Here is a 27,155-nt window from a genome sequence, read left to right as displayed (position 1 = left end):
GACGGTTCAACTGGGGTCTGTGAAGCCAGACGGCTGCATCAGGCCCAGTCTGATCTGGCAGTGTTTCTACGGCTGGATGCCCTTCCTAACGCCAACCACTCCGTGAGTGTAGTGGGTGCTTTTTACATGCCACCTGCACAGGTGCCAGACGGTGCTGGCAAACGGCCACGAACGGATGGTGCTTTTACGTGCCAATGTATATATATATATATATATATATATATACACACACACACAACACACACACACAAATGACAGTCCAACACATCATGGTAGATGGATGTTAAATATATAGATAGATAAGGCCAGACTAAGGGATTAACCTGGGTTTCACATCCATAAAGTGCTTAGCTAGAGAGGCCCTGGGCCAACAGGTTTATGGTCTAATGATCAGCTGTAAAGCTAAACGTCTTATGGATGTGAAACCCAGAGTAATTCCATATACTTATTTCTTTACTACCCACAAGGGGCTAAACACAGAGAGGACAAACAAGGACAGACAAACGGATTAAGTCGATTATATCAACCCCATTGCGTAACTGGTACTTATGTAATCGACCCCAAAAGGATGAAAGGCAAAGTCGACCTTGGCGGAATTTGAACCCAGAACGTAGCTGCAGACGAAATACTTCTAAGCATTTCACCCAGTGTGCTAACAATTCTGCCAGCTTGCCACCTTAAATCCCATATACTGCTCTATAACTTATAGTGTGATTCTTTTTCAGATTTATGATTACCGACGATATATATATATATATATATATATATATAAATATCTAATCTATGAAATGAAGAAGGCGAACGTTGATACAAACTGGATTTTTATGAAAAAAGGGGTCTAAATGGGGCTGAAAGAGGATTGAAATTTACAGGAGGGGGTAATTTGAGGTGGGAAATTGATTGGGAGTCGTTTTGGGGTGCTGCAGTGGTTGCTTTGGTAAATCTACTATCCTGAGATTCTATCCCTTCAAACTTTGGTTTCCAATATTTTTTAAATTTTTATTCAGCTTGCAAGTTCGTCTGTCCCTTTCAAATGTTAGCGTTTTGCTGTTTGCCTTTCTGTTGTCACTGCCTGATATTTATGATTGATCTTTCAAAATATATTCTTTCTCGACTTACTCAAGATCTTTTGCTTCTTATAAATGGGAGAGAGATAGATAGAGAAAGATAGAGAGTAAGAGAAAGCGAGGGAGAGTCTGAGAGAAAGGAAGAGTAAGAGAGTGAGAAAGTGAGAGAAAAGAGAGAGAAACAAAGAGGGAGAATGTGGCGATAAGAAACAGAAAGGAAGTAACAGAAAGTAACAACCACACCCTCACCCGTGCGTAGAGCGGATCACCTTAAGCTAGTTATATATATATAATTAAGATTCCGTTGAATTAGGTACTTAAGTTGAGGCACCTTGCTAGGTCAGTATAATCCACACACCCAAACAATATTAATTGAATATTAAATATCAAGACTCCGTGCAGGGATGTTTGTACCTGATATTCCTGGACTCTTCAATCATCCAACCCATACCAGCAAGGAATGCAAACATTAAATGTCAATAATGATGATGATGATAACTTTATATCTTTTTTTTCTTTTTTTTCATAGACCTCCACAGTTCAATGAGCTGTTTGATTGTCTAACTCCATTTCCAGTAACATTAAATGGACGAGACAAATTTGATGCCAGTTTCTTTCTCATGGGCACCTTTTTGCCATCATCAACATCATAGTTTAACATCTGCTTTCCATGCTAGCATGGGTTGGACGAATGACTGAGGGCTGGCAAACCCGATGGCTGCACCAGGCTTCAATCTTGATCTGGCAGAGTTTTTACAGCTGGATGCCCTTCCTAACGCCAACCACTCCAGCACGGGGCCAGTCAGGCGGTACTGGCAACGACCTCGCTTGAATCTTTTAAACATGCCACCAGCACAGGTGCCAGTAAAGTGATGCTGGTAACGATTATGCTCGAATGGTGTCTTTTACATGCCACCGGCACGGAGGCCAGATAGCTGCTCTGGCAACGATCATGCTCGGATGGTGCTCTTTGCACCATGCTAGCATGGACGCCAGTCATGAATTTGATTTTGATTTGATTTTGATTTTGATTTTGATTTCACTTGCCTCAACAAAATCAAAAGTGAGGCAATATATATATATTAGGTGAGTAAGACAAGAAACTAATCATTACCACAACACACAACCACCAAACACACCATCTTACATTGGGACTATACACCATTTGAAAAGCAATTTCGTGTTACAATCGGAAATAAAAACATACAATATACCAACCAATAATATCTCATTGATAAAACAGCAAAACAGTAAAAGGATACAATGTTTCTAGAAGATCACAGGCATGCTCATAGTTCTGTGTGAGATAACAGAGTGATACAGTGGCTACAGGACCATGACACCAGGATTTGTAGAGGCAAGTGAAAAGGGAACAGCTCTCCTGAAACAGAATAACAGAATGCAAATGGAAATATTTAATTGAATGGAACAAGATTTTCTTTTCATAGATTAGAAAGTATCATATTATTAGAATTATTATTTTCAATGTAGCTTCATCATCATCATCATCATTGTTGTTTAATGTCTGCTTTCCATGGTAGCTATTTCTTTACTACCCACAAGGGGCTAAACACAGAGGGGACAAACAAGGACAGGCAAACGGATTAAGTCGATTACATCAACCTCAGTGCGTAACTGGTACTTAATTTATCGACCCCAAAATGGTGAAAGGCAAAGTTGACCTCGGTGGAATTTGAACTCAGAACGTAACGGCAGACGAAATACCGCTAAGCATTTTGTCCGGCGTGCTAACGTTTTTGCCAGCTCACTGCTTTCCATGGTAGCATGGGTTGGATGATTTGATTGAGGACTGGCAAGCCACAGGAAGCGGCACCAGGCTCAAATCAGATCTGGCAAGGTTTCTACAGCTGGATGCCCTTCCTAATGCCAACTACTCTCAGAGTACAGTGGATGCTTTTTACATGCCACCAGCATTGGAGCCAAGCAGGTGGCACTGGTATAACCATCATTTTCTTCTTATGCATTATGATCATAATTGCTAGCACACCAGACGAAATGCTTAGCGGTATTTTGTCTGAGGTCGACTTTCCCTTTCATCCTTTCAGGGTCAATAAATTAAGAATCAGTTAACCACTCCCCATCAAATTTCAGGCTTTGTGCCTATAGTAGAAAGTATTATCATTATTATTATTATTATTGTTATCATTATTATTATTACGGTGGTAAGCACACCGGGCAAAATTCTTAGTGGTATTTCATCTGTCTTCGTGTTCTGAGTTCAAATCCCACCAAGGTCAACTTTGCCTTTTAACTTTTCAGGATCAATAAAGTACCAGTTGAGCACTGGGAGTGATGTAATCGACTTAACCCTTCCCTGAAAATTTCAGGGAGGAGTGCCAGTAGTAGAAACGATTATTATTATTATCATTTGAGGTTGATGTAATGGACTCATCCCCAACCCCAAAATTGCTGCCCTTGTGGCAAAATTTGAAATCATTATTATCATCATCATGTCTTTTATGTTCTGAGATCAAATTCCACTGAGGTCAACTTTACTTTTCATCATTTTGGGGTTGATAAAATAAATACCAGCTGAGTACTGGTGTCAATGTAACCAACTATCCCACTCCTCCAAATTCCAGGCCCTGGGCCTATAGTAGAAAGGAACATTATTATTATTATTATTATTTCCTAAATTTCCTATAGGCATTGGAGTGGCTGTGAGGTAAGTAGCTTGCTTATCAACCACATAGTTCTGGGTTCAGTCCCACTGCGTGGCACCTTGCGCAAGTGTCTTCTTCTATAACCTCACGCCGACCAAAGCCTTGTGAGTGGATTTGGTAGATGGAAACTGAAAGAAGCCCGTCGTATATATATGTATATGTGTGTGTGTGTGTGTGTGTGTCTGTGTTTGTTCCCTCAACATTGCTTGACAACCGTAACTTAGCGGTTCGGCAAAAGGGACCAATAAAACAAGTACTAGGCTTACAAAGAATAAGTTCTGGGGTCGATTTGCTCGACTAAAGGTGGTGCTCCAGCATGGCCACAGTCAAATGACTGAAACAAGGAAAAGAGGAAAAGAGAGTAAGAGTAAAGAAAAGAAAAGAAATCACAAAGCAAATGGTTATACCGGTGTTTTTAAATCTTTAAGTTGGTTCCGCAACTCAAAGAGTTCGGTCGATGTGAGTAAAATAGTGTTGAGTGTTTGCACCATGATGCACGCAAAGGATGCATCCTCTTCTTGCATTAGTATTTCAGAAAGCGTTCTATAGATGTCTTCTGCATTTAGCTGCAACGCCAGTTGTCTGAAATGGTAAAACAAATTCAAAACTTTATTTACATTTCAATATTAAAATTTAATCTTTACTTTTATCTTTGTCAAATACATGCTTTAAGCTCAGTCTCATAGGTTGGCACCTTGGGCAAGTGTCTTCTTATATAATTTCTGGGTTGACCAAATCATGGAATTTGGTAGACAGAAACGGGTGTATGTGTGTGTATGTGTGTGTGAGTGTGTAGATATGTGTGTGGAAGTGTTACATTATGTAACACTTAAAAATAATAATAATAATGAAATTATTGTATACAGTGCTCAGGTGCACCACAACTTGTCAGAAAGTGCGTATAAAGTATATGCAGTAATGTACAAATGTCTGGAAAGTGAAGAGTATACATGCTTGCGTGTGTATGGAGGGGAGAAAATAAGGTGTAGTGTTGGCGAATCTCAGGAAGCATGGAAGTTTTGAAGGATGCAGTGCTCCGACAACTAACAACTGATGCCAGCAGTCTGTTCCATGCTTCAGCAACTCTTAGCATGAAAAAATGTTTCTGAAAGTCATGGGAACTTTGCTGTTTTCTGACTTTGTAAACATGTCCACGAGTGTTAGACAGGTGGAGTTTGAAAAGGTGCTGAGAGTTGTTGTTTGTAAGATGGTTAATAATGTTATGGGTGTCTGCCAAGTCAGCTGCTAGACGTCAGAGTTTCAATGTGTCCATGCCCAGGGGAGTAAGGCGTTCAGAATAAGGCAAATGCCTGATGGAGGGTATTCTCATCTATGCATCAATAAAAAAAAACATATCTGAAACAGCCATAGTGAACCACAATCCATCTATTGTTATTTGTTTATCATTCACCTTACTAGGAACCTGCACTTCATTGGGATCTGGAGTCTATTGTGTGCAGTACAATGGGTGGAGTGTTTGCACCCATGTGTGACTTTGAGGGCTTGTATATTCAGTCAGCCATTTGTGGTTGTAAACACAACTGGAGGTCTTCAAATATTGTTTGTACACAATAGTGATCTGACCTTGGTGCTTTACTATTTAAGGACCTGATTTGCTTCAGTCCTGACATTTTCATACATATATATACATGTGTGTGTATGGCTCCTGTGCAGGTGGCACATAAAAAGCACCATTTGAGCGTGGCCGTTGCCAGTACCGCCTGACTGGCCCCTCATGCCAGTGGCACGTAAAAGCATCCACTACACTCTCGGAGTGGTTGGCGTTAGGAAGAGCATCCAGCTGTAGAAACCCTGCCAGATCAGATTGGAGTCTGATGCAGCCATCTGGTTCGCCAGACCTCAGTCAAATCGTCCAACCCATGCTAGCATGGAAAGCGGACGTTAAACGACAACGATGATGATGATGGTGTGTGTGTGTGTACATATGCATGTTTACTTGTGTTTGTGTGCATAATGATATCTGTGTATATGAATTTATACTTCTATCTGTGAGTATTCGTTATAGTAAATGATCTTGTTCTGATGTTTGTAGTCTAGTGGTTTGATGCCAGCAATTATGTCTCCTCTACACAACATTCTGCTGTTCTACACTATAGTATCTCGCCTCCCTCCGATCCTTCTTTCTCCTTGTCTTCCTCAATAGCTTTATATCTTGCCATTCCTTTTCTCTCACCATCAATTCAACACAAATAAATTAACGTTGCCTTCTCTGTAGACAGGTTTATGACATTACCCATATTATATATGGCCACGCTTCTGTACAGTTTCCCTCTCCCACTTGAGGGTCATCACACATTCCATATATTGATATTTTCTCTGAACCAAATTTTTAATTTTTAAGTTTTAATGCACCTGAAAATAACTTAATTTTTCATGATGTAATTGGTGTATTCTTCAATAAAAATGTGTCTGAAACAGCTGTAATGAATTCCAACCCATTTGTGCTTTTTCCTTATGTACAGGGTGTCCCAAAAGTAATGATGGGTTTCAATTTTTAATAACTTCCTTAACTTACAAATAAATGCATGAAATTTTGATACAGTATAAAGGACATAATAGAAATTAATTTGCACAAGTCAAAATTTGCAACACCACTACAGTATATATGAAAAATGACATCACTTAAAAGGCAGCCATTTTCGGCTTCGCATACCCGTGCTCTTTCCAAAACTTGCACCATAACAGCCTCAAGAATTTCTGACCCCACTTCTCTGATTTCTCTATTGATGTTCCTCTTCAACTGCACCAGGGTCTCTGGTTTGTTGACATAAACCCTCTCTTTCAGGTATCTCCACAAGAAAAAATCCAGGCTAGTCAAGTCTGGGGAACATGAAGGCCAGTTGACATTGCCGTAGAGGGAGATGATTCTTTCTCCAAAGCACTGCCGTAGCACCTGCATTGTTTCTCTTGTGGTATGAGCAGTTGCCCCATCTTGCTGGCACCCTGTCTGAGGTTCCAGCAGACCTGACTAGCCAGGAGGAGGAGGAAGGGGGGGAGAAGGAAATGGGGAAGGGGGAAGAGGAGGGAAGAGGCATAGAAGGGGGAGGGAAGAGGAGGGAAGAGGAGGAGAAGGGAGAGGGAAGAGGAGGAGAAGGGAGAGGGAAGAGGAGGGAAGAGGAGGAAAAGGGAGAGGGAAGAGGAGAGGGGGGAAAGGAGAGGGGGAGGGAAAAGGAGAAGGGGAGGAGGGAAGATGAGGAGGGGAGGGGAAGTGGAGGGGAGGGTGAGGAGGAGGAGAGGGGAGGAGGGAAGAGGAAGAGGAGGGTGAGGGTGAAGAGGAGGGAAGAGGAGGAGGAGGCTGATCATGATGGTGACTTACAAATTTGTCTGTGCTGGTGTTGGTGGTAGTGGTGATGATGACAAAACAGAGGGGTGTCTGAAAACTATTGGAGATCGGATCAATTAACACAGTTGTCTTTTTATGAAAGACGAAGTGTCAGTGACACAAAAGCTGCCAAAATATGATGGCAATGTCAATGAGAAAACATGTAAGCAAAGACACACACACATACACACATGTACAAACACACACACACATATACAAACGCACATACACACATATGCAAACACTCAGACATGCATATGTATCAAGACCCTTACCGTAGTATAAAGGTCCCTTTTTCTTCCAGCAGGTTTTGTTCCCGATGAAATAACTGAATGAGTTCTCTCATGAATTTATCAAAGTAGTGATTAAGACTAGTGAGGACCTTTGTGTTGGCACTCTTGTCTTCATTCCTGGATGTTTCTGTGCTGGAACCAGGTTTTGCTTGTTTGCCAGCTGGATTGGACGAAATTTCAGCAAGAGCTTCAAGATCAAGAAGTACAACCTGCAAAAGTAATTCATTACATATATATATATTGCTACATATGTTTCCACAAAGCACATGACATTTTGTGTGTATGTGTCTTGCTTCATTATGTATGTTATTAAACACACACAGACACACACACACATCTACGCATACATATATATATGTGTGTGACGACTGAGATACCTGAATGTATGTATGTGAGTTCTAGAGGTGAAATAGTTTTAAAGAAATAAACAAACATTGATGTTTCTAATTTTTTGACCTACCTCATCAGAAGGGTCTTTCAGGGTTTGAAGGAATAAAGGGAAAAAGTCATCAATGTACTGGAATGTCTGAAAGAGAATGGTGACAATAAAAATCAAATAAGTCATGAATATAGAAACAGCAAAGATTATAATTTGTCAATCTGACACTGACACTCTGTCAATTACGAAGACAAGGGTTCCAGTTGAGTCGGTCAATGGAACAGCCTGCTTATGAAATTAACATGCAAGGGGCTGAGTACTCCACAGGTACATGTACCTTTAATATAGTTCTCAAGAAGATTCAGCATGAATGGACAAGGCTGGCCATTTGAAATACAAGTACAACTCCTTTTTGCTAGATGAGTGGATTAGAGTAACATGAAATAAAGTGTCTTGCTCAAGGACACATATCACTGAGAATCAAACTCACAACCTTATGATCATGAGCTGAATACCCTAACCACTAAGCCACATGCTTTCACTAATAGTCAACCTAAGCATTCTATAAAGGGTTAGGGGTGGGCAAAAGTGATGATGTCTGCTAGAGATTCAGAGTAGTAACAAGGGTCAATTAAACAATCTACAGGGGCTTTCAACTCAGGGCCCATCTTCATCTTTTATCTTTTACTTGTTTCAATCATTGGACTGTGGCCATGCTGGGGCACTGTCTTGAAAAGTTTTTGTCAAACAGATTGACCCAATACTTATTAAGTCTGGGTTGTTTGTTATTCAATAGACTGGAAGATTATTATCTCACTTCAAAACAGACAGGGGTTGGCTGCCAAAAATGGGTATCCAGCTGCAGAAAACTCTGCTCTAATGTACTCTCATCTGATCCATGTAAGCATGGAAAAATAAACATTAAAATGAATGACAGATTCAATATTTATGTGACTCTTCAATTTGAAAAAAAAAATGAGTTAGAAATTACCTTTATAGGAATTTTATTTAAAAGATGACCGAACCATTGTAGAGCAGCAATCCTTGTTTGAATAGAGTTGTGTGTTAACATCTGGCAGAGAACACTAATTACGGAAGCAATATCCAACTGTTCATCTCTGAAAAGAAAAGGAAAGAAAAATGGAATATCTTCTATCTTTTCTATCTTTTACAAGTTTCAGTCATTTGACTGTAGCCATACAGGGGCACCACCTTGAAGGGTTTTTCAGTTGAGCAAATCAACCTCAGGACTTTATTTTTTTAGGCCTAGTACTTGTTCTGTTGGTCACTTTTCCCAAACTGCTAAGTTATGGGGACATAAACACACCAACACCAGCTGTCTAGCAGTGGTGGAGGGACAAACAGACACACATACATATAGATATATACATATATATATACATATGATGGGCTTCTATCAGTTTCCATCAACCAAATCCACTCACAAGGCTTTGGTCAGCCCAAGGCTATAGTAGAAGACACTTGTCCAAAGTGCCCTGCAGTGGGACTGAACCTGGAACCATGTAGTTGGGAAGCAAGCTTCTTACCACACATGTGAAGAAAATAAATAAATTAGGGTGTCATTTTTTATCATGGCAGCTCAGGACCAAAGACAGAATTTTTCAACTGGTAATCAAGTAATCCAGTACTACCTGGTCATGTTGGGGTGGTTGTCGACTAAGGCTGTGCCCTTAATGGGTTTGCGTAGTGAGGACAGTGTGTAAGCACCCAGCAGGATTTCAAAATGTAACTTGCCAATGGTGGATGAGTTCCATGAGCGCAAAATAACTTACCGAAGATCACCGGATTCTTTGGATATTTCACCAGATTCTGGACTAGTGGTAACAGAGGCATCAGAACTCTTGCTGCTGACTGGGAGTTGGTCGTCCCTAGAATCTACTATCTGCATCATTCGTGTATTTAGAAGCTTTGCTGCTTCTTTGACTCTGTTTCTGGTACTAAGGAACATTTTTCTTTTCTTTTTTTTGCATCATCTTTGACGTATACAAATATATACATACACACATATATACTGGGTGAGCCAAAATTAGTGCCCCAACTTTATGTGTCCCAATTAAACATGTCTATTAGTTCTGTAGTTTCTTTATGCATGCTGTTATTATTTCTATATCATCATTGTTTAGCATCCGCTTTCCATGCTGGCATGGGTTGGACGATTCAACTGGGGTCTGGGAAGCCAGAAGGCTGCACCAGGCCCAGTCTGATCTGGCAATGTTTCTACGGCTGGATGCCCTTCCTAACGCCAACCATATATGTTGTTGATTAGTCGATGTGTCGAATTTTGTGTGAGAATGCTGGCAGAAGCCAGAGATTCCAGATTTTGTGATCGACTCATTTCCTCTGATGAAGCAACATCAATCGCCATTCTGGTCACATCAATCGCCATAACTGCATCTATTATTCAGAAGATGACCCTATAGTGGTTTGGGAAAAGCACGTCAATTCACCTTCTCTTGTCATTTGGGCGGCGATATCGTCTTCAGGAATTGGTGCATTCCATATTCAATGAGAGACGATGACTGGTGATCGTTATGTGATATGTGAAAACATCATTTGACGTATTTTCGATACCATCATTCCAAAATCTTTGTGCAAGATGGAGCAACTCCTCATTATGACAAATGTGTAAGAAACTTCCTTGATCAGCACCTACAAAATCATTGAATTTTCAAAACCTTGAATTGGGGCACTAATTTTGGCCCACCCTGTATAAATATCTATATAAATATATTTAGATGTACATACATACATACATACATATATATGTATGATTTCATCTCAATCGAAGGAGAGGGGCTTTCTCCGTCCGGGTTGCGGATCCGTGGAATAAGCTGCCGGACGAGATAGTGAAGATGCCGACGACCGCTTGGTTCAAAGTCTCTCTTGACCAGAAATGGCCTGAACTCTTTGTATGACCACCCTCCCTGTACATAACTCCCTGTCCCCCTACATGGCCTTGCTTTTGCTTTTTGAGCCAATAAAGTGTTAGGCCACATTCCTTTTGAGTGTTGGGCCTTCTTCTTAAGTGTTGGGCATCAAAGAAGCAATGACCGAGACCTTTGGCATTATGTTGTGCTTGAGAAGAAGACTAATGAAGCCGAGCAAAATCACAGCCATGGCAGATACCGGTGTTATACAAATGGCACCCGTGCCAGTGGCACATAAAAGCACCCATTTACACTCTCAGAGTGGTTGGCGTTAGGAAGGGCATCCGGCCATAGAAAACCATCCAACCCATGCCAGCATGGATAACAGATGTTAAATGAGAATACACACACACACACATGTATGCGTGTGTGTGTGTATAAAACACCACTGCTTGTATGACAGTGACTCTCATTTACAACTATCAAGACAAAGAGATACAAACTTACACACACACATAATGAACTTCTTTCAGTTTCTATCAATCATATCCACTCATAAGGTCTTGGTCAGCCCAGGGTTATAGTAGAAGACACTTGCCAAAGCTGCCATGCAGTAACTGAACCTGGAACCTTGTGCTTGGGAATTAAACTTCTTAACCATACAGCTGTACCGGCATCTACACAGTGTCAATATCAATACTTGCTTCGATCTATGGATCAAAACTGAAGTATAGAGTGATCATGATACTTCTCTCTCTCTCTCTCTCTCTCTCTCTCTCTCTCTCTCTCTCTCTCTCTCTCTCTCTCTCTCTCTCTCTCTCTCTCTCTCTCTCTCTCTCTCTCTCTCTCTCTCTCTCTCTCTCTCTTTCTCTCTCTCTCTCTCTTTCTCTTTCTCTCTTGTTATCAATACTATACAACCATTGTCAAGGTTTCTGCAAGAGATTTAACTGAACCAATTAATTGAAAGGATACTGTCTTTGTGAAGTGTCACTATATGCTAAACATGGCAAAGTGGCATTGATGATTCCTGATGCAAATGGTAGCATTGTTCTTCCAGACAACATAACGAACTCATGAAGCCAGGTGAGGGCAATATGTTGAATTAAATCCTCTGAAATCATTAAAAGAAAATCATTGTGACGTTTGCATATTGGTGTATGTATGTATGTCATTATTCAATTTTATTTCAAGATTTCATGCCAATAGAGAAAGAGCGGTTTCTAACCTAGACCAGTGAAATTTCAACAACATCAACAGGGTATTTTTGCATGTGCATGTACATGTGCAGTATTTGTAGCCAGTGCACATGCAGATTTGTATGTTTTTTTATGTATTCTCAAGCATATAGTTGCATGTGTAGACATGCACATATATACTTAAATAATGCATGTATGTGTGTGTGTCTGTGTGTATGTGTGGTGTGTTGTGTGTGTGTGTACATCATCATCATCAAAATAGGATAAAGACCCCCTTGGGTCATGAATGACCATGGTCTGCACCTAGAAAATAACCTTCAGAGGCACAAGTCTGCATGCATGCATGTATGTGTGCATTATTGCATAGTGCACATATCCCACCCCTATCTATTGCCCATTTTACACCCTCACATTCCCCTACCATTTGGCCCCCTACATTGTTGTACCTATTCTGTACCATTTCATTTCCCCACCATCTCTTCCCTTCACTATACCTATTTCTTTACTACCCACAAGGGGCTAAACACAGAGGGGACAAACAAGGACAGGCAAACGGATTAAGTCGATTACATCGACCCCAGTGCGTAACTAGTACTTAATTTATTGACCCCGAAAAGATGAAAGGCAAAGTCGACCTCGTGGAATTTGAACTCAGAATGCAACAGCGGACGAAATACCGCAAAGAATTTCGCATGGTGTGCTAACAATTCTGTCAGCTCACTGCCTTCACTAACCATGCCATCCAAAAGCCCAGTAATGTTAACATAGAACTAAAGATCAACAAAAAAGAAAATACCTACACTGAATGATTGATAAATTTACAGTTACTCTATCCTGATTACAAATTCAAGTTTATACCTGTAATTATTTGGGCAAACACACTGCCTAAGTACGAATCTTGAGAATTTAAGCTTCTCAAAACCAAAAAGGAGAAAGCTGATTTAAAGACTGCAGATTCAACTGTAAAACTTTCCAGAGGTTTACCATTTAAGTATATATGAGCATGTCTAGTCATGCAACTAGATGCATGAGAATGCATACATAAAACAAAGCATGCAAATCTACACATGTACATACATAGAAAAAATACTTGGTTGATGTTGCTGAAATTCCAATGAAGGAGGCTTGAATCTAAGTTAGAAACCTGCTCTTTATTACAAGAAATCTTGAAATAAAACTGAATAATGACATACATATACAGGGTGTCCATAAATTACCTTTACAATTTAAAAACTTCAAAACATTTTTTTAAAATTAGGATAACTCAACAAAATTTATTGGAAAACATAGGCAAACAAATAAAGTTTTATTATTTTATAAGAATGCTTCCATGTGGGCTACATTGGTTGCACAACACATTCAAACATTGCTAGTTGAAGTTGTTAAGACAGCTTATGGACACCCTGTGTGTATGTGCACACACACACATATATATATATATTATTATTATTATTATTATTATCATTATTATTAAAATGTTTATGATAAATTCTGTCACACTTGGAAAAAGTGTTGTGTGATATGGAGACAAACAGACAGATTCAAACGAATGCTACAAGCAGATGAACATATGCAAACACACCTATACACACACACTCAGATGACAACTAGCTATGTGTGTGTGTGTGTGTATGTGTAAAAGAGAGAGTAGGAGAAGGGGGAGAGAATGTATATATGTGCACATGCCATTAACATCTATATGTATAGGAACTAAAGGTGCACTTACTCTGACAAAAAATTGCTTATCCTCAATGAGTATGGTACTCCCTCTTGGTTGTTTCAGCTATTTGTTAGATTCATTAGATTTATTTTGATTCGTGGTATATATGCAATTAAGTGCTTCATATATATATATATTGTGTGTGTGTGTGTGTGCGTGCATGAATAAATCATTTAGTATGTCATATTCATACTTAATACCTGATGGTCGTTTCCACTTAAGCCATGGAATATCTACATGGTTCAGCTATTGTATGTGAGATTGCTAGTTCCATTAGCTTGTATAATATGAACATATCACATTATGCACAAATATGCAACAGTAACAGGCGACAGTTAAAAGACAAGTAATGCTTGATAGATACTATGCAACAGAAATGAAGAGCAATGGAAAAGAAAAATGTCATTATCTCACCTGAACTTTGACTGTGAACTATGAGTATGTTACCCATTCCATGAAAGTTAACACCATTTTTGGACTTCCGTATGCCAGATAAAAATGAATTAAACACATTCTCACAACTAGACAAAGAAAAAGAAAAACATAGATATATGTTAAAGCCGTAAGAATTTATAAATGCTCAAGAGAACATGAATTTTTTTTTATTTTTTAATTGGCTCTCAAAATACATCATTGTCATCGTTTAACATCCACTTTCCATGCTGGCAAAGGTTGGACGGTTTGACTGAGGACTGGTAGAGCAGAAGGTGGTACCAAGCTCTAATCTGATCTGGCAAGGTTTCTACAGCTGGATGCCCTTCCTAATGCCAACTGCTCTGAGAGCATAGTGGGTGCTTTTTACATGCCATCGGCAGGAGGGCCAGTCAGGTGGTACTGGCATTGACCATGCTTGAATGGTGCTTTTTATGTGCCACCAGCATGGGAGCCAGTCAGGCAGCACTGGCAACAACCACACTAAAATTGTACTTTTTACATGCCACCAGCTATAAATAATGTCATGTAAATATTGGGTTGAAAGATTCCAAGTTCAATTCCAGGCAGTGACCTGAGTAGTGGTGGTGGTGGCGGCGGCAACAGCAGCAGTAGCAGTAGTAACATCAAAAAATACCTTAAGAATGAGAACCCAGGTTTGAAATTACCCCAAAATACCTGATGAAAGCTAGAGGGTGTATCAGCAGAAATGTTGTGTTAACAACAAACAAGATGAGGACAAATATCTGTCAAATGTAAATAATGTAAATAATGTACATAATTCCTCATCTCTTAAATACAGAACCGTACAAAACTAGTTGTTACCATCAGCCCTAAATATTTGACAGAGACTTTATTTTATTGACCTCGGAAGACTGATCTCAGTGGGATTTGAACTCAGAAAGTATAGAACTAGAATGAATACTGCCAATTCACTGCCCCTTTAGTGTAAAATAACAATAATTGGTTCCTCTCTTGTTTCAACTCTGCAACCCTTGTCACATCGATGTGATGTCACCAATCTTAAGTCTTTTCTACCATTACTGCTACAGGAAATGCTCTGATGAACTTTCTCTCTTAGTTCCAGACCACTTAGTGCCATCTCATCTGACTCAAAACTCACAGCATCTTCATCCAAATGCCGTTGTGCTTCCATGAATAAGGAAGTCTTTCTTATTTGTTTATTGCCCACAAGGGGCTAAGCACAGAGGGGACAAACAAAGACAAACAAACGGATTAAGTCGATTACATCGACCCCAGCGCGTAACTGGTACTTATTTAATCGACCCCGAAAGGATGAAAGGCAAAGTCGACCTCGGCAGAATTTGAACTCAGAACATAGCGGCAGACGAAATACCACTAAGCATATCGCCCGGCGTGCTAACGTCTCTGCCAGCTCACTGCCTTATAAGGAAGTCTTTCTATAGTCATAGCTCTTTCCCTTGAACTGCTAGACTTCGAAGCTCCCTCCCATCTCATTGTTTTCCTCCTTCTTATGACCAGAACTCTTTCAAGTCCAAAGTAAATTCATTTCTTTCATCTTAATTTCTCCTTCTTCGTAGTCTCTTATATTAAGTGGCTTCTTGCCATGTTTGGGGCTTTCTAATATGAAAACAAAATAACAAAAACTCTTCATCTCAGAAATTTATGGGTTCCTTAGTTGATGGGTGAAACAAGATGGAGAGAAAAGGGTACATGTCTTAGAACCTTTGTAGACTCAGGATTATAATTGATTAAGGGATGTGTGATGCAACCATACAATTTAAACTGTGGATTCTGATTGAAGATATACAAAGACAAACATATAACTTACCTTTTGCTAATTTCTGGGTTTGAATCTCCCAAAATTCGAAAGAGCCCATCAAGAATATCAGGCAGGAGAAACAACATGTTAATATTTGGGACAGCATCCAGAACAGAAATCTATGGAAGAGACAAAAAAATTAGAATTAAAGAATAGTTTCCTTGATTAAAAACTAAAAAACCATATTTAAAAAAATCAAATTCTTTAACATTTTGTTTAAATTCTTTCTGTGTAATGAGAAAATACTTACTGTTTACATATACTCTTTTACTCTTTTATTTGTTTCAGTCATTTGACTGTGGCCATCCTGGAGCACCGCCTTTAGTCGAGCAAATTGGCCCCAGGACTTATTCTTTGGAAACTTAGTACTTATTCTATCAGTCTCTTTTGCTGAACCGCTAAGTTATGGGGACATAAAGACACCACCATCGGTTATCGGTTGTCAAGCGATGTTAGAGGGACACACATAAACATATACACACACATACATCTATATACATATATACAACAGGCTTCTTTCAGTTTCCGTCAACCAAATACACTCAGAAGGCTTTGGTCGGCCCAAAGCTATAGTAGAAGACACTTGCCCAAGGTGCCACGCAGCGGGAATGAACCCGGAACCATGTGGTTGGTAAGCAAGATACTTACCACATAGTCACTCTTGCATCTATACAAAAGATTTTTGGGGTTTTCTTCAGAGAATCAAGTGTATACAATATAATCAACTCAGTAAAGACTAACAAATACTTATTTTATCACACTGCTTTGTAAGCTACAAGGCAACCCCAACAGTGCTGGTGCCACTAAACGCACCCAACACACACTAACAGTGAAACTTTTCCTCTAGTTCTGTTAGTGACTCAGCTATTAGAGCAAGGTCATCAGCATAGAGAAGTTCCCAGGGGCATCCTGTCTTGAATTCCTCTGTTATTGCCTGGAGGACTATGATATAAAGCTATAAATAATGTCATGTAAATATTGGGTTGAAAGATTCTGAGTTCAATTCCAGGCAGTGATAATCAATCTCAAGAGCAACAACACTAGTTTTGCTGATGGTAAAACAACTTCTTTTGTGCTGGTGCTGTGGAAAATGTACACAGTACACTCTGTAAAATGGTTCGTGTTAGGAAGGGCATCAAGCCTTAGAAACCATACAAAAAAAGGGAAACATTAGAGGCAGACATGGCCCTCCAATATATTGAAAAATATCAAACCATCCTACCTAGTCCAGCATGGAAAGTACATATGAAATGATGATGATGATGAAGATGCTAACGATAATAACAACGATGACAATGGTGATGAAAACTTGACCCTTGGATGTCTTGTGCAAAATTCACAAGCAAATAAGCCAAAACTTTGGCTCCCTATTTCATTACATTTGTTCTTAAAGGCATTGACTGACAGTTGCTCAGACTGAGTATTAACTGCATTAATCATTAATCATTTGGATTATTTGCATAATTATTTAAAAAGAAAAACATTTTATATTGAAATCAAATTGAAATCAGATTCGATGACTGGCATCCATGCTAATGGAGCGCAAAGAGCACCATCCGAGTTTGATCATTGCCAGAGTGGATAACTGGCTTCCGTGCCGGTGGCACATAAAAAGCACCATTTGAGCGTGATCATTACCTTACTGGCACTTGTGCAGGTGGCATGTGAAAAAACATTCGAGCAAGGTCGTTGCCGGTGCCGCTGGACTGGCTCCTGTGCAGGTGGCACGTAAAAAACACCACTTTAGCATGGCCATTGCCAGTACCGTGCGACTGGCGCCCATGCCGGTGGCACGTAAAAGCGCCCATTACACTCTTGGAGTGGTTGGCATTAGGAAGGGCATCCAGCTGTAGAAACTCTGCCAGATCTGATTGGAGCCTGGTGCAGCCATCTGGTTCACCAGTTCTCAGTCAAATCATCCAACCCATGCTAGCATGGAAAGCAGATGTTAAACAATGATGATGATGATGATGATGATGATGATTAATGTAATTATTACTTATTGATTTTGAATTAATAGATTTCATAGATTCTTTTTGTGTGTATATCGTTGTCTTTCAATCAACCTGCAAGAAATAGCAGCCGCACATGGGTGCTTTTACGCAGCACTACATAGATACTTTTAAGTGGCACTGCATGGGCACTTTTACATGACACCACATGGACACTTTTACATGGCACCACATGGGCGCTTTTACATGGCACCACATGAGTGCTTTTACATGATACTTTTACATGAAGCCACATGAAAACACAAAAGGGTACATAGGCACATCACAAGTACTTTTGACAAACTTCAGGAAGATTGGAATTTTTGAAGGAAGCAGTTCACAACTCTTAAATGCATCCTTTACTTAACAACTGATGCCAATAATTTCTTCCATGCTTCCATGAGCACAAAAATATGTTTCTGAAAGTCATGGGTTTTATTTCGTTTCTATTTTGATTTTAGAAACATGTCCATGGCTGATAGAGGTATTAAATTATCAAGATTTAAACCGATGTTCTGGCTGAAGGAGAATGGAGGATAAAGTATGATAATGTAACGAGTTTTATAATCTAGACTAGCTTAAGGTGACCCACTCTACGCACGGGTGAGGGTGTGGTTGTTACTTTCTGTTGCTTCTTTTCTGTTCCTTCCTTTCTGTTCCTTAAATCTTGCCTTAATTTTCAAAATTTTCGAACCCTTTTTCCACGCTTAAATTACAAATCCGCTTCCACTTTACCATGTTGAAAATTTGATTGAAATCGGGCAAAAGGTGTCCAATCTAGACCCCCCAAGTGTCCCCAAAAATCAATAAAATCCCCGTTTTCACAGCAAAGCAACCACTGTAGTACCCCAAAACGTCTCCCAATTAATTTCTCACCTCAACTACGCCCTCCTGTAAATTTTAATCCCCTTCCAGCCCCATTTAGACCCCTTTTTACATAAAAATCCAATTTGTATCAATATTCACCTTCTTCATTTTAAAGATTAAAGATAACCGCCTGTAGCCCCTGCAGCAAAACGAAAAGCCACCATTATTCAAACAGCGCAACCTGTCTATCCCATAAAACTCAATTTTTCCCATATTCCTCACCATGGCAACCAAACGGTAGCCCCAAGCAACTTGCAACCCTCCTCAGACCATTGCCCACCCCATTTTACCTCCCAGTGTAAATTTTAGCACCAATCCAATCCCATCTACCGACCATCAAACCATTCCCATCCCAAAATGAGACAAATAACCAAGAAATCAAACAACTTTTTCGCATTTCAGCTTTACAGAAATTGATTACCTTTTTATTGTTACTGCTAACACAATAACTATAGTTTCTAAAAGATGAAATTACTTTACTTGAGTTCTTATAAATAAAATAAACTATGAGTGGCTGTCTCTGTACGTATTCATTTTTCATAGTTCATGATATTAATTCAAGGGAGAAAATCTTATGAGTGTAATTTTATGCAAGGTTTACAGATGCAAAAACGTTGGACCGGAAAATCTACACTGCATTGCTAAAAGATAGAGTTACCTCCCTTGACTATGAACTAAAAATGGATTAGAAGAACCAAATTCTGACATTTTCAGATTAAGATTAAGGGTTGACAAATAAACAGTGCTTATTTTATAATTATTACCTCCACTTGAGTGAAGGCGGAGGTATTGTTTTCAGTCATGTTTGTTTGTTTGTCTAACAAGATATCTCAAGAACCACTGGATGGATTCAGATGAAACTTTCAGGGATGCTTGGCCTCATGACTGGTACGAACTGATTAGATTTGGGGATTGATCTGGTACCAGACAAGGATTCTGGATTATTTTTCCGGTTTTTTTACTTAATTTTTGACACTAACCTTGTGAAGAATTCTTGCAGTTCCAAACAATGCTGATTTTTGTAGGTGTTCTATCTTTACATCTATGTTGGTAGTTGAGTGCTGATACTTCCAAGTGCTCCAATTACTATTGGTACCACTTCTACACAACCTTCATTACCCACAACCTTCGTTAGAATTTTCTTCAGGTCTAGTAGCTCATCCTGCTCAAAAGGTCCTGCTCATCAGGTTTGTTAAGAATGATGAATGAAATACCCATGTTTCCAAGGGTGAATTATTCAAACACCAAACAGTTACTCTCAACATATGGCTATGATGCTACCCAACTACTCCTGCTCATGATCAGAGATGCAGATATTGTCAGCCACCAAACACCAGCTTAATGACAAATTTTTTGCAGAGTTCTTGATGCATGAGCAGTAAACAAGTGTCACCTCAGTCTGCTGGCTGTGGACAGCTGACACTTCCCATCATACCCAGCAAAATAAAATGAGAGTGTTCATCCAATAATAATAATAATAAACATTTCATAGTGTTAGTCTACTGCTATCAACTCCAGCATCATGATGAAAATATGTTACATGGAAATAATTTCTCGTTACTTTCAAAGCAAGGATAGGTGCAGGAATGGCTGTGTGGTAAGTAGCTTGCTTACCAACCACATGGTTCCGGGTTCAGTCCCACTGCTTGGTACCTTGGCCAAGTGTCTTCTACTATAGCCTTGGGCAGCCCAAAGCCTTGTCAGTGGATTTGGTAGACGGAAACTGAAAGAAGCCTGTCGTATATATGTATATATACATGTGTGTGTGTTTGTGTGTGTTTGTATGTCTGTGTTTGTTCCCCAACATCACTTGACAACCAATGCCGGTGTGTTTGCGTCCTCGTAACTTAGCGGTTCGGCAAAAAGAGACCGATAGAATAAGTACTAGGCTTACAAAAAATAAGTCCTGGGGTCGATTTGCTCGACTAAAAGGCGGTGCTCCAGCATGGCCACAGTCAAATGACTGAAACAAGTAAAAGAGAGAGTAATGAAAGTGTTTAAAGGTAATTTGCAGAACAAATAAGTTAAACAATGTTGTTAAGTCTTGCCTTATATATATATATATAAATTATAAATTAGGGTATCTATGAGATACCACCATGCTGAAAATAGCAGCCATAATTTGACTTCAAAACCACGTTAATTGTCCATATATCAACACGGAGAAAAAAACAAAGAGACAAGATGAAACTTGTAAAAAATTACTGGATAAGGTTATTTAAAGGTTATTTTTTTCCATGCTGACCACTTGATAAAATCATTATTTCATTTTTAAATTAACGATCTTTATATATATATCTTACTTACCCATGACACGACAAACTGGCGGGCGAATGTGTTTGTTGTATAAATACGTTCTCTCAACAATGGAATAAAAGCAACTAAATCGAACGAAGCACTTTCAGTGACGATATCCTAAAAGCAAAAACAAAGAAAAAGTTCAGTGAGCTTCAAAAATAACACAAAGTAAAATATACTAATATTTTTGATACCAACCTGTTTGGGACTTCCCTACATGTCATAATACAAATTTCTTGTTTAAAGTGGTTAAAATCATACAGAAAAAGAACTTCAATCAAAACTTCCTGTTAATTTATGTTTTAAACAGCAGCTTAATAATGTCAAAATTATTTTATTAAATTTTATTAAAATTTTTCATTTTATTCAAAATTCATTGTAAACAAAAGCAATGTTTCCAACAGAAATTTGATGACAAAAGGTTAAAGAAAAAGATATATAAGTATATATCTATCTATTTATATAAATATATATATATACATATAGATATATATATTGGAGATGTACTTGCATAGCAAGTGACCTGATCTGAGATTGTGTGCTGCAACGAAAACAATTGCAGCATGGAATTTTGGCAAATTAAATTTAAATGTTGAAGTGAATCTAATGGTTTTTGTACATCTCTTAAATGGCTTATAAACACCTTCCATGCTGCAATTGTATATATATGATGATAATGATATATATATATATACTTCAAAGAGATCTTGATTTATGACTGACACTTAAACTGTCTTTTTACTCTATCCATAAAAGATAGATTCTAGTTTCCATTAGACTTGATAAACTAGTCTATAAATTAGAACTAACCGCCCCCCACCCCAGTAGTAAATCAAAATAAAAAATTAAAATCAATGATAAGCAGTGTCTTCCTGTGAAAAAATATCAGTTAAAACTATGATGTTGCTGATGAAACATGTCCTTTGTCTATCTACTTATCCTCTTTGTGATTTTGGTTAATAGAATAACTATACAAATGAATCCTTTGAATTTAACTAAATTCTATATTTTTATGCAGCTGAAGATTGCTCTACATTTTAAAATTAATGTAATATTTTCATTGTTCAATTAAATGGAGCAGCATGAAACGATCGTACTGCATTACCTCTGGATATCCTTGTTGCTTATTTTGATTGTAATCAACCCATTTTGAATTATATGGATAATACCATACTAAATTCTGGTGCCTTTAACTTAAGTACCATATTCAACTGAATCTAAATTTTACTGAACTTATATATATATATACATACACACTATATATATATTATATATATATATATATATATATATATAAGGAGTGAATATTCAGATGTGAACATTCATAAAGATATTATTATTGTTAATATTATCTGCAGTGAATATAAGTGATTGATAATAATAACAGCAATAATACAGGTATTTAATAGCACGAAATAGCTATAAAATTAGTGCTAATTTTAATATATATATATACAAAATTTAGAGGACTGACCACTAAAGTGGACAGCCTGTACACTAGAAATAGACGTCAAAATCGCCATTTTCCATGAAGAATATTTAATTTTATATATATATATGTATATATTTTATATATATAGATGTATATATATATATATTTCTGAGCAAGGTATAAACAGTAGCTTGCATGATATCATGAAGTATATTTGCCACTTAAATGTGGCTAACCCTTAAGGGTGGATGCTACAAGATCAACAACAACAACAAAGAATGTGTGCTTTTCCTTATATATAATTTTATTTATTTTTTTTTTTTTTGTGACACTGATTCTTATCTCCTCTGCTAAAATGGAACAGAAATGAATCCCTTTGGATAAGACAATTCATTATAGTTTCTTTTCATCTTTTAGCCAAGAGGAAATGGTACATGCATCATACTTTACAGCCTCCAAGACTAATGATGGGAGAGAGATGGAGGAAGATATCCACAAATTGGAGACCAGGCCCAAAGGCCTACAACACAGTGGCCTCCACTAAAGGCACATAAGGTGCTAAGTAGTGATTTTGAACCAGGTGAAAGGTTAAGTCAACCATCCAGATGGGTTCTGGTGGGATTTGACACAGAAAGCAAAAAGCCAGGATAATACTGCAAGATATGCAACCCAACATCCATAGAGTTCCATCAATCCACTACTTTTTATGTGATGTTATACAGTTTAACAATGTTATAAGTATTTTACTAAATTCTTCATTATTATCAAAATTAATTGAAACAGGCAGCAAAGTGTTTCAACAGAAATATGATAACAAAAGGGTTGAATTAATTTTCCAGTTGTCGGACTGCAGCCATGCAATGTTGGAGCACTACTTTGAAAGGCTAGTCAAAGAAATCATCCCCACTGCTTATTTTGTCAGTCTCTTTTGCTGAACTACTTACCAAGTTATAAGGACTTAAACAAACCAATGTTGGTGACAAACACAAACACTCACACACATACATATATACACACAAACACACACACACACACACATACACGCACGCATGCGCGCGCACACACACACACACTCACACGACATGCTTTCACACAGTTTCTGTCAATCAGGCTCACTCTTAAGGCATTGATTGGCTTGGGGCTATAGTAGAATACACTTGTTCAAAGTGCCACACATGGGGAATGAACCAGCAACCACATAATTACCAAGTAAACTTCTTAAACTACACTACCATGCTTGTGTTTACTAATTTTACAAATCAAAGCTGGGTACTGTCACATCAGACAGTATATTTTGCTGGGACAACACAGAACTCTTCAAATCTAACAAGATTTTCCGATCTAATCTAGATAACAATGGCATCAGAATAGGATTTGATAAGGACTGAGATATACGATGCATTGCTATACTAAAGACAACCAGCCCATGACAACAGAAACCTTATGAAGATAACAGAGGACTAAGATAAGAGGTGCTTTGCTATACTCAAGAAGACCTGCTCATGGCAACAGAAATCTTACGAACAAGATGACAGAGGACCAAGATATGAGGCATATTGCTATATACAAGAAGAGCCACCAATGACAACAGAAACCTTATGAAAGAGATGATAGTGGACCAAGATATGTGGTGCATTGTTGTACTCAAGAAGACCTGCCCACCACCACAGAAACCTTATGAAGGAGATGATAGTGGACCAAGATATGTGGTGCATTGTTGTACTCAAGAAGACCTGCCCACCACCACAGAACCTTATGAAGGAGATGATAGTGGACCAAGATATGTGGTGCATTGTTGTACTCAAGAAGACCTGCCCACCACACAGAAACCTTATGAAGGAGATGACAGTGGACCAAGATATGTGGTGCATTGTTGTACTCAAGAAGACCTGCCCACCACCACAGAAACCTTATGAAGGAGATGACAGTGGACCAAGATATGTGGTGCATTGTTGTACTCAAGAAGACCTGCCCACCACCACAGAAACCTTATGAAGGAGATGACAGTGGACCAAGATATGTGGTGCATTGTTGTACTCAAGAAGACCTGCCCACCACCACAGAAACCTTATGAAGGAGATGACAGTGGACCAAGATATGTGGTGCATTGTTGTACTCAAGAAGACCTGCCCACCACCACAGAAACCTTATGAAGGAGATGATAGTGGACCAAGATATGTGGTGCATTGTTGTACTCAAGAAGACCTGCCCACCACCACAGAAACCTTATGAAGGAGATGATAGTGGACCAAGATATGTGGTGCATTGTTGTACTCAAGAAGACCTGCCCACCACCACAGAAACCTTATGAAGGAGATGATAGTGGACCAAGATATGTGGTGCATTGTTGTACTCAAGAAGACCTGCCCACCACCACAGAAACCTTATGAAGGAGATGACAGTGGACCAAGATATGTGGTGCATTGTTGTACTCAAGAAGACCTGCCCACCACCACAGAAACCTTATGAAGGAGATGATAGTGAACCAAGATATGTGGTGCATTGTTGTACTCAAGAAGACCTGCCCACCACCACAGAAACCTTATGAAGGAGATGATAGTGGACCAAGATATGTGGTGCATTGTTTTACTCAAGAAGACCTGCCCACCACCACAGAAACCTTATGAAGGAGATGACAGTGGACCAAGATATGTGGTGCATTGTTGTACTCAAGAAGACCTGCCCACCACAACGGAATTAAGATCCTAAAACCAAGGTGCCACTTATAAAGCACTGATGTGGGTGCTGGTGTCATATAAAAAGCACTGGGGAAACATAAAAGACACAGGTGATGGTGTCACATAAAAAGCACCCAGTACACTCAGTGGGGTGGTTGGCATTAGGAAGGGCAACCAGCCATAAAAACCAAGTCAAAACAGACTATGGAACCTGGTTTGGCCCCTGGTCTTACCAGTGCCTGTCAAGCTGTCCAACTCATGCCAGCATGGAAAACAGACATTAAATGTTGTTGATGATGGTGGCGGCGGTGACGGTACAGAGTTTCTGAAACCGCTTACTCAGTATGCTCTTTGAAACATCACTGTTATCATCAACTATTACTGCCACTGTGTGCCATTAGTCTGAATAGGTTGAATGAGTCTACACAAATATATTCGTACAGCTTATCTCTTGCCAAGGTCAATCCTTATGATAGTTACGATAAACACCTTTTGCAGGCTGCAGTCAGCTTCATGTGATTGCATATCTTACTTCTGTCCAAGCTATCACCAATCACATTACAGTGTAAAGAAATGTAATGAAAACTAATTTGAATATTTATCTGAGCAAACATAATTAAGAAACCATTTATGTTTCATTAATTAATGGCTATGTTTATTATACATTGCATGGCATTAATTGGCAAAAATGAGTTAAATCTGACAACAGATAGTAATGTTCGTAATAAATGGATTGGCACCTTGGATAAGCATCTTCTACCACAGCTTCAGGCACATGAAACCTTCTGAGTAGAATTTGGTAGAATTGAGCAGAAATCTCTCTCTCTTTCTCTCTCTCTCTATCTATCTATTTATCTATCTCTCTGTGTGTGTGTCTGAAGTCACATGGCTTTGTAGTTAGAGCAGCGTTTCTCAACTGGGGTTCCCCAGAACCCTAGGGTTCCACGAAAAAGAGTGAGATAAGCTAATGCTACTTTCATGATTATAATATTACTATTCATGCACAACATATTATTAGTTATTGTAATACTCTAATATAGACATCTTCCTATCTAACCTATTATGTTATCGAAAAAATATAACCATATATATATGATATCTATCACATGAACTATGATGAAAAAATGTGTGAGAGATATGGTATATAATTTTTTTTTGTGCAGGGGTTCCTTGTGACATGTAAAACCCTTAAAATAAATTACATGTCTCAAGGAACCCCTGCACACAAAAAAAAAATTATATACCATATCTTTCTCACATTTTTCACATTTTTTCATCGTATTTCATGTGGTAAATATATATCATATATATATATATGGTTGTTATATTTTTTTGATAACAATCTCCATCCCCTGTCATCTTGACCTGTTCTTACCACTGGATTGAAAATAGTCACAGACAAGAGAGTGTGGTTGATGGTATGCAACTCTTAACTTTAAGCAAAGTCAGTGCATAAGTCATAAGTCGTTCTATACGATGTCTGGATGCTCCTTGTCGCTTCAACGGACAAACATCAAGAATGGTATAAAAGGTAAGTTGAGTTGCCTCCCATATGTCAAAAAAGGTGATTTCACTCTTCACTAGACAGATCTTGATAAAATAAGTCCCAGACTGACTGAAAAAAAGCATTGGGGTTGACATGGTTGACTAAAAATCTATGGAAGAGGTGCCCCAGCATGACCACAGTCCAATGACTGAAACCAGTAAGAAATAAGGTTTAAAAGAAAACACAGAATTCAAGTTCTAATAGACATGATAATTGGGAATTTAAGACAATATTATCCAAAATATAAATATGAAGGTATAAATGGTTACCTTTATTAAGCGATCGAGTAGTTCTGTGCCATTCTTGACATGCTGGTCAGGATCAGCAGTCAACTACAAAAAACAAACAAACAAAATACAGTTCTATATTTAAGAGATGAGGAATTATGTACATTATTTACATTATTGACATTTGATGGATATTTGTCCTCATTTTGTTTGTTGATATACCCTCCAGCCTTCATCAGAACTTGGGTTCTCATTCCTAAAGTATTTTTCAATGTTACTACTACTACTACTATTATTATTATTATTCAGA

At 38.6% G+C, this 27,155-nt stretch overlaps 1 protein-coding gene across 1 annotated transcript in view; it reads right to left on the bottom strand.

The window, feature by feature from the left end:
- Window positions 1–2,295: 2,295 nt before the first annotated feature.
- LOC115216279 (protein VAC14 homolog) overlaps window positions 2,296–27,155 on the bottom strand; it is a 49,908-nt gene continuing 25,048 nt past the window's right edge. The window contains exons 4-14 of the mRNA XM_029785478.2: window positions 26,888–26,950; window positions 20,972–21,079; window positions 15,816–15,925; window positions 13,985–14,091; window positions 11,627–11,765; window positions 9,560–9,718; window positions 8,758–8,884; window positions 7,848–7,913; window positions 7,370–7,596; window positions 4,159–4,333; window positions 2,296–2,448 (exon numbers count right to left, since the gene is read on the bottom strand). Coding sequence (XP_029641338.1) covers window positions 2,296–2,448; window positions 4,159–4,333; window positions 7,370–7,596; window positions 7,848–7,913; window positions 8,758–8,884; window positions 9,560–9,718; window positions 11,627–11,765; window positions 13,985–14,091; window positions 15,816–15,925; window positions 20,972–21,079; window positions 26,888–26,950 — 1,434 coding nt within the window. The remainder of the gene's footprint in view (window positions 2,449–4,158; window positions 4,334–7,369; window positions 7,597–7,847; window positions 7,914–8,757; window positions 8,885–9,559; window positions 9,719–11,626; window positions 11,766–13,984; window positions 14,092–15,815; window positions 15,926–20,971; window positions 21,080–26,887; window positions 26,951–27,155) is intronic.

This window comes from Octopus sinensis, linkage group LG10 (genome assembly GCF_006345805.1).
Source record: "Octopus sinensis linkage group LG10, ASM634580v1, whole genome shotgun sequence".
In the NCBI taxonomy this organism is placed as follows: Eukaryota; Metazoa; Mollusca; class Cephalopoda; order Octopoda; family Octopodidae; genus Octopus; species Octopus sinensis.
This window is presented reverse-complemented; position numbering and strand designations above follow the sequence as displayed.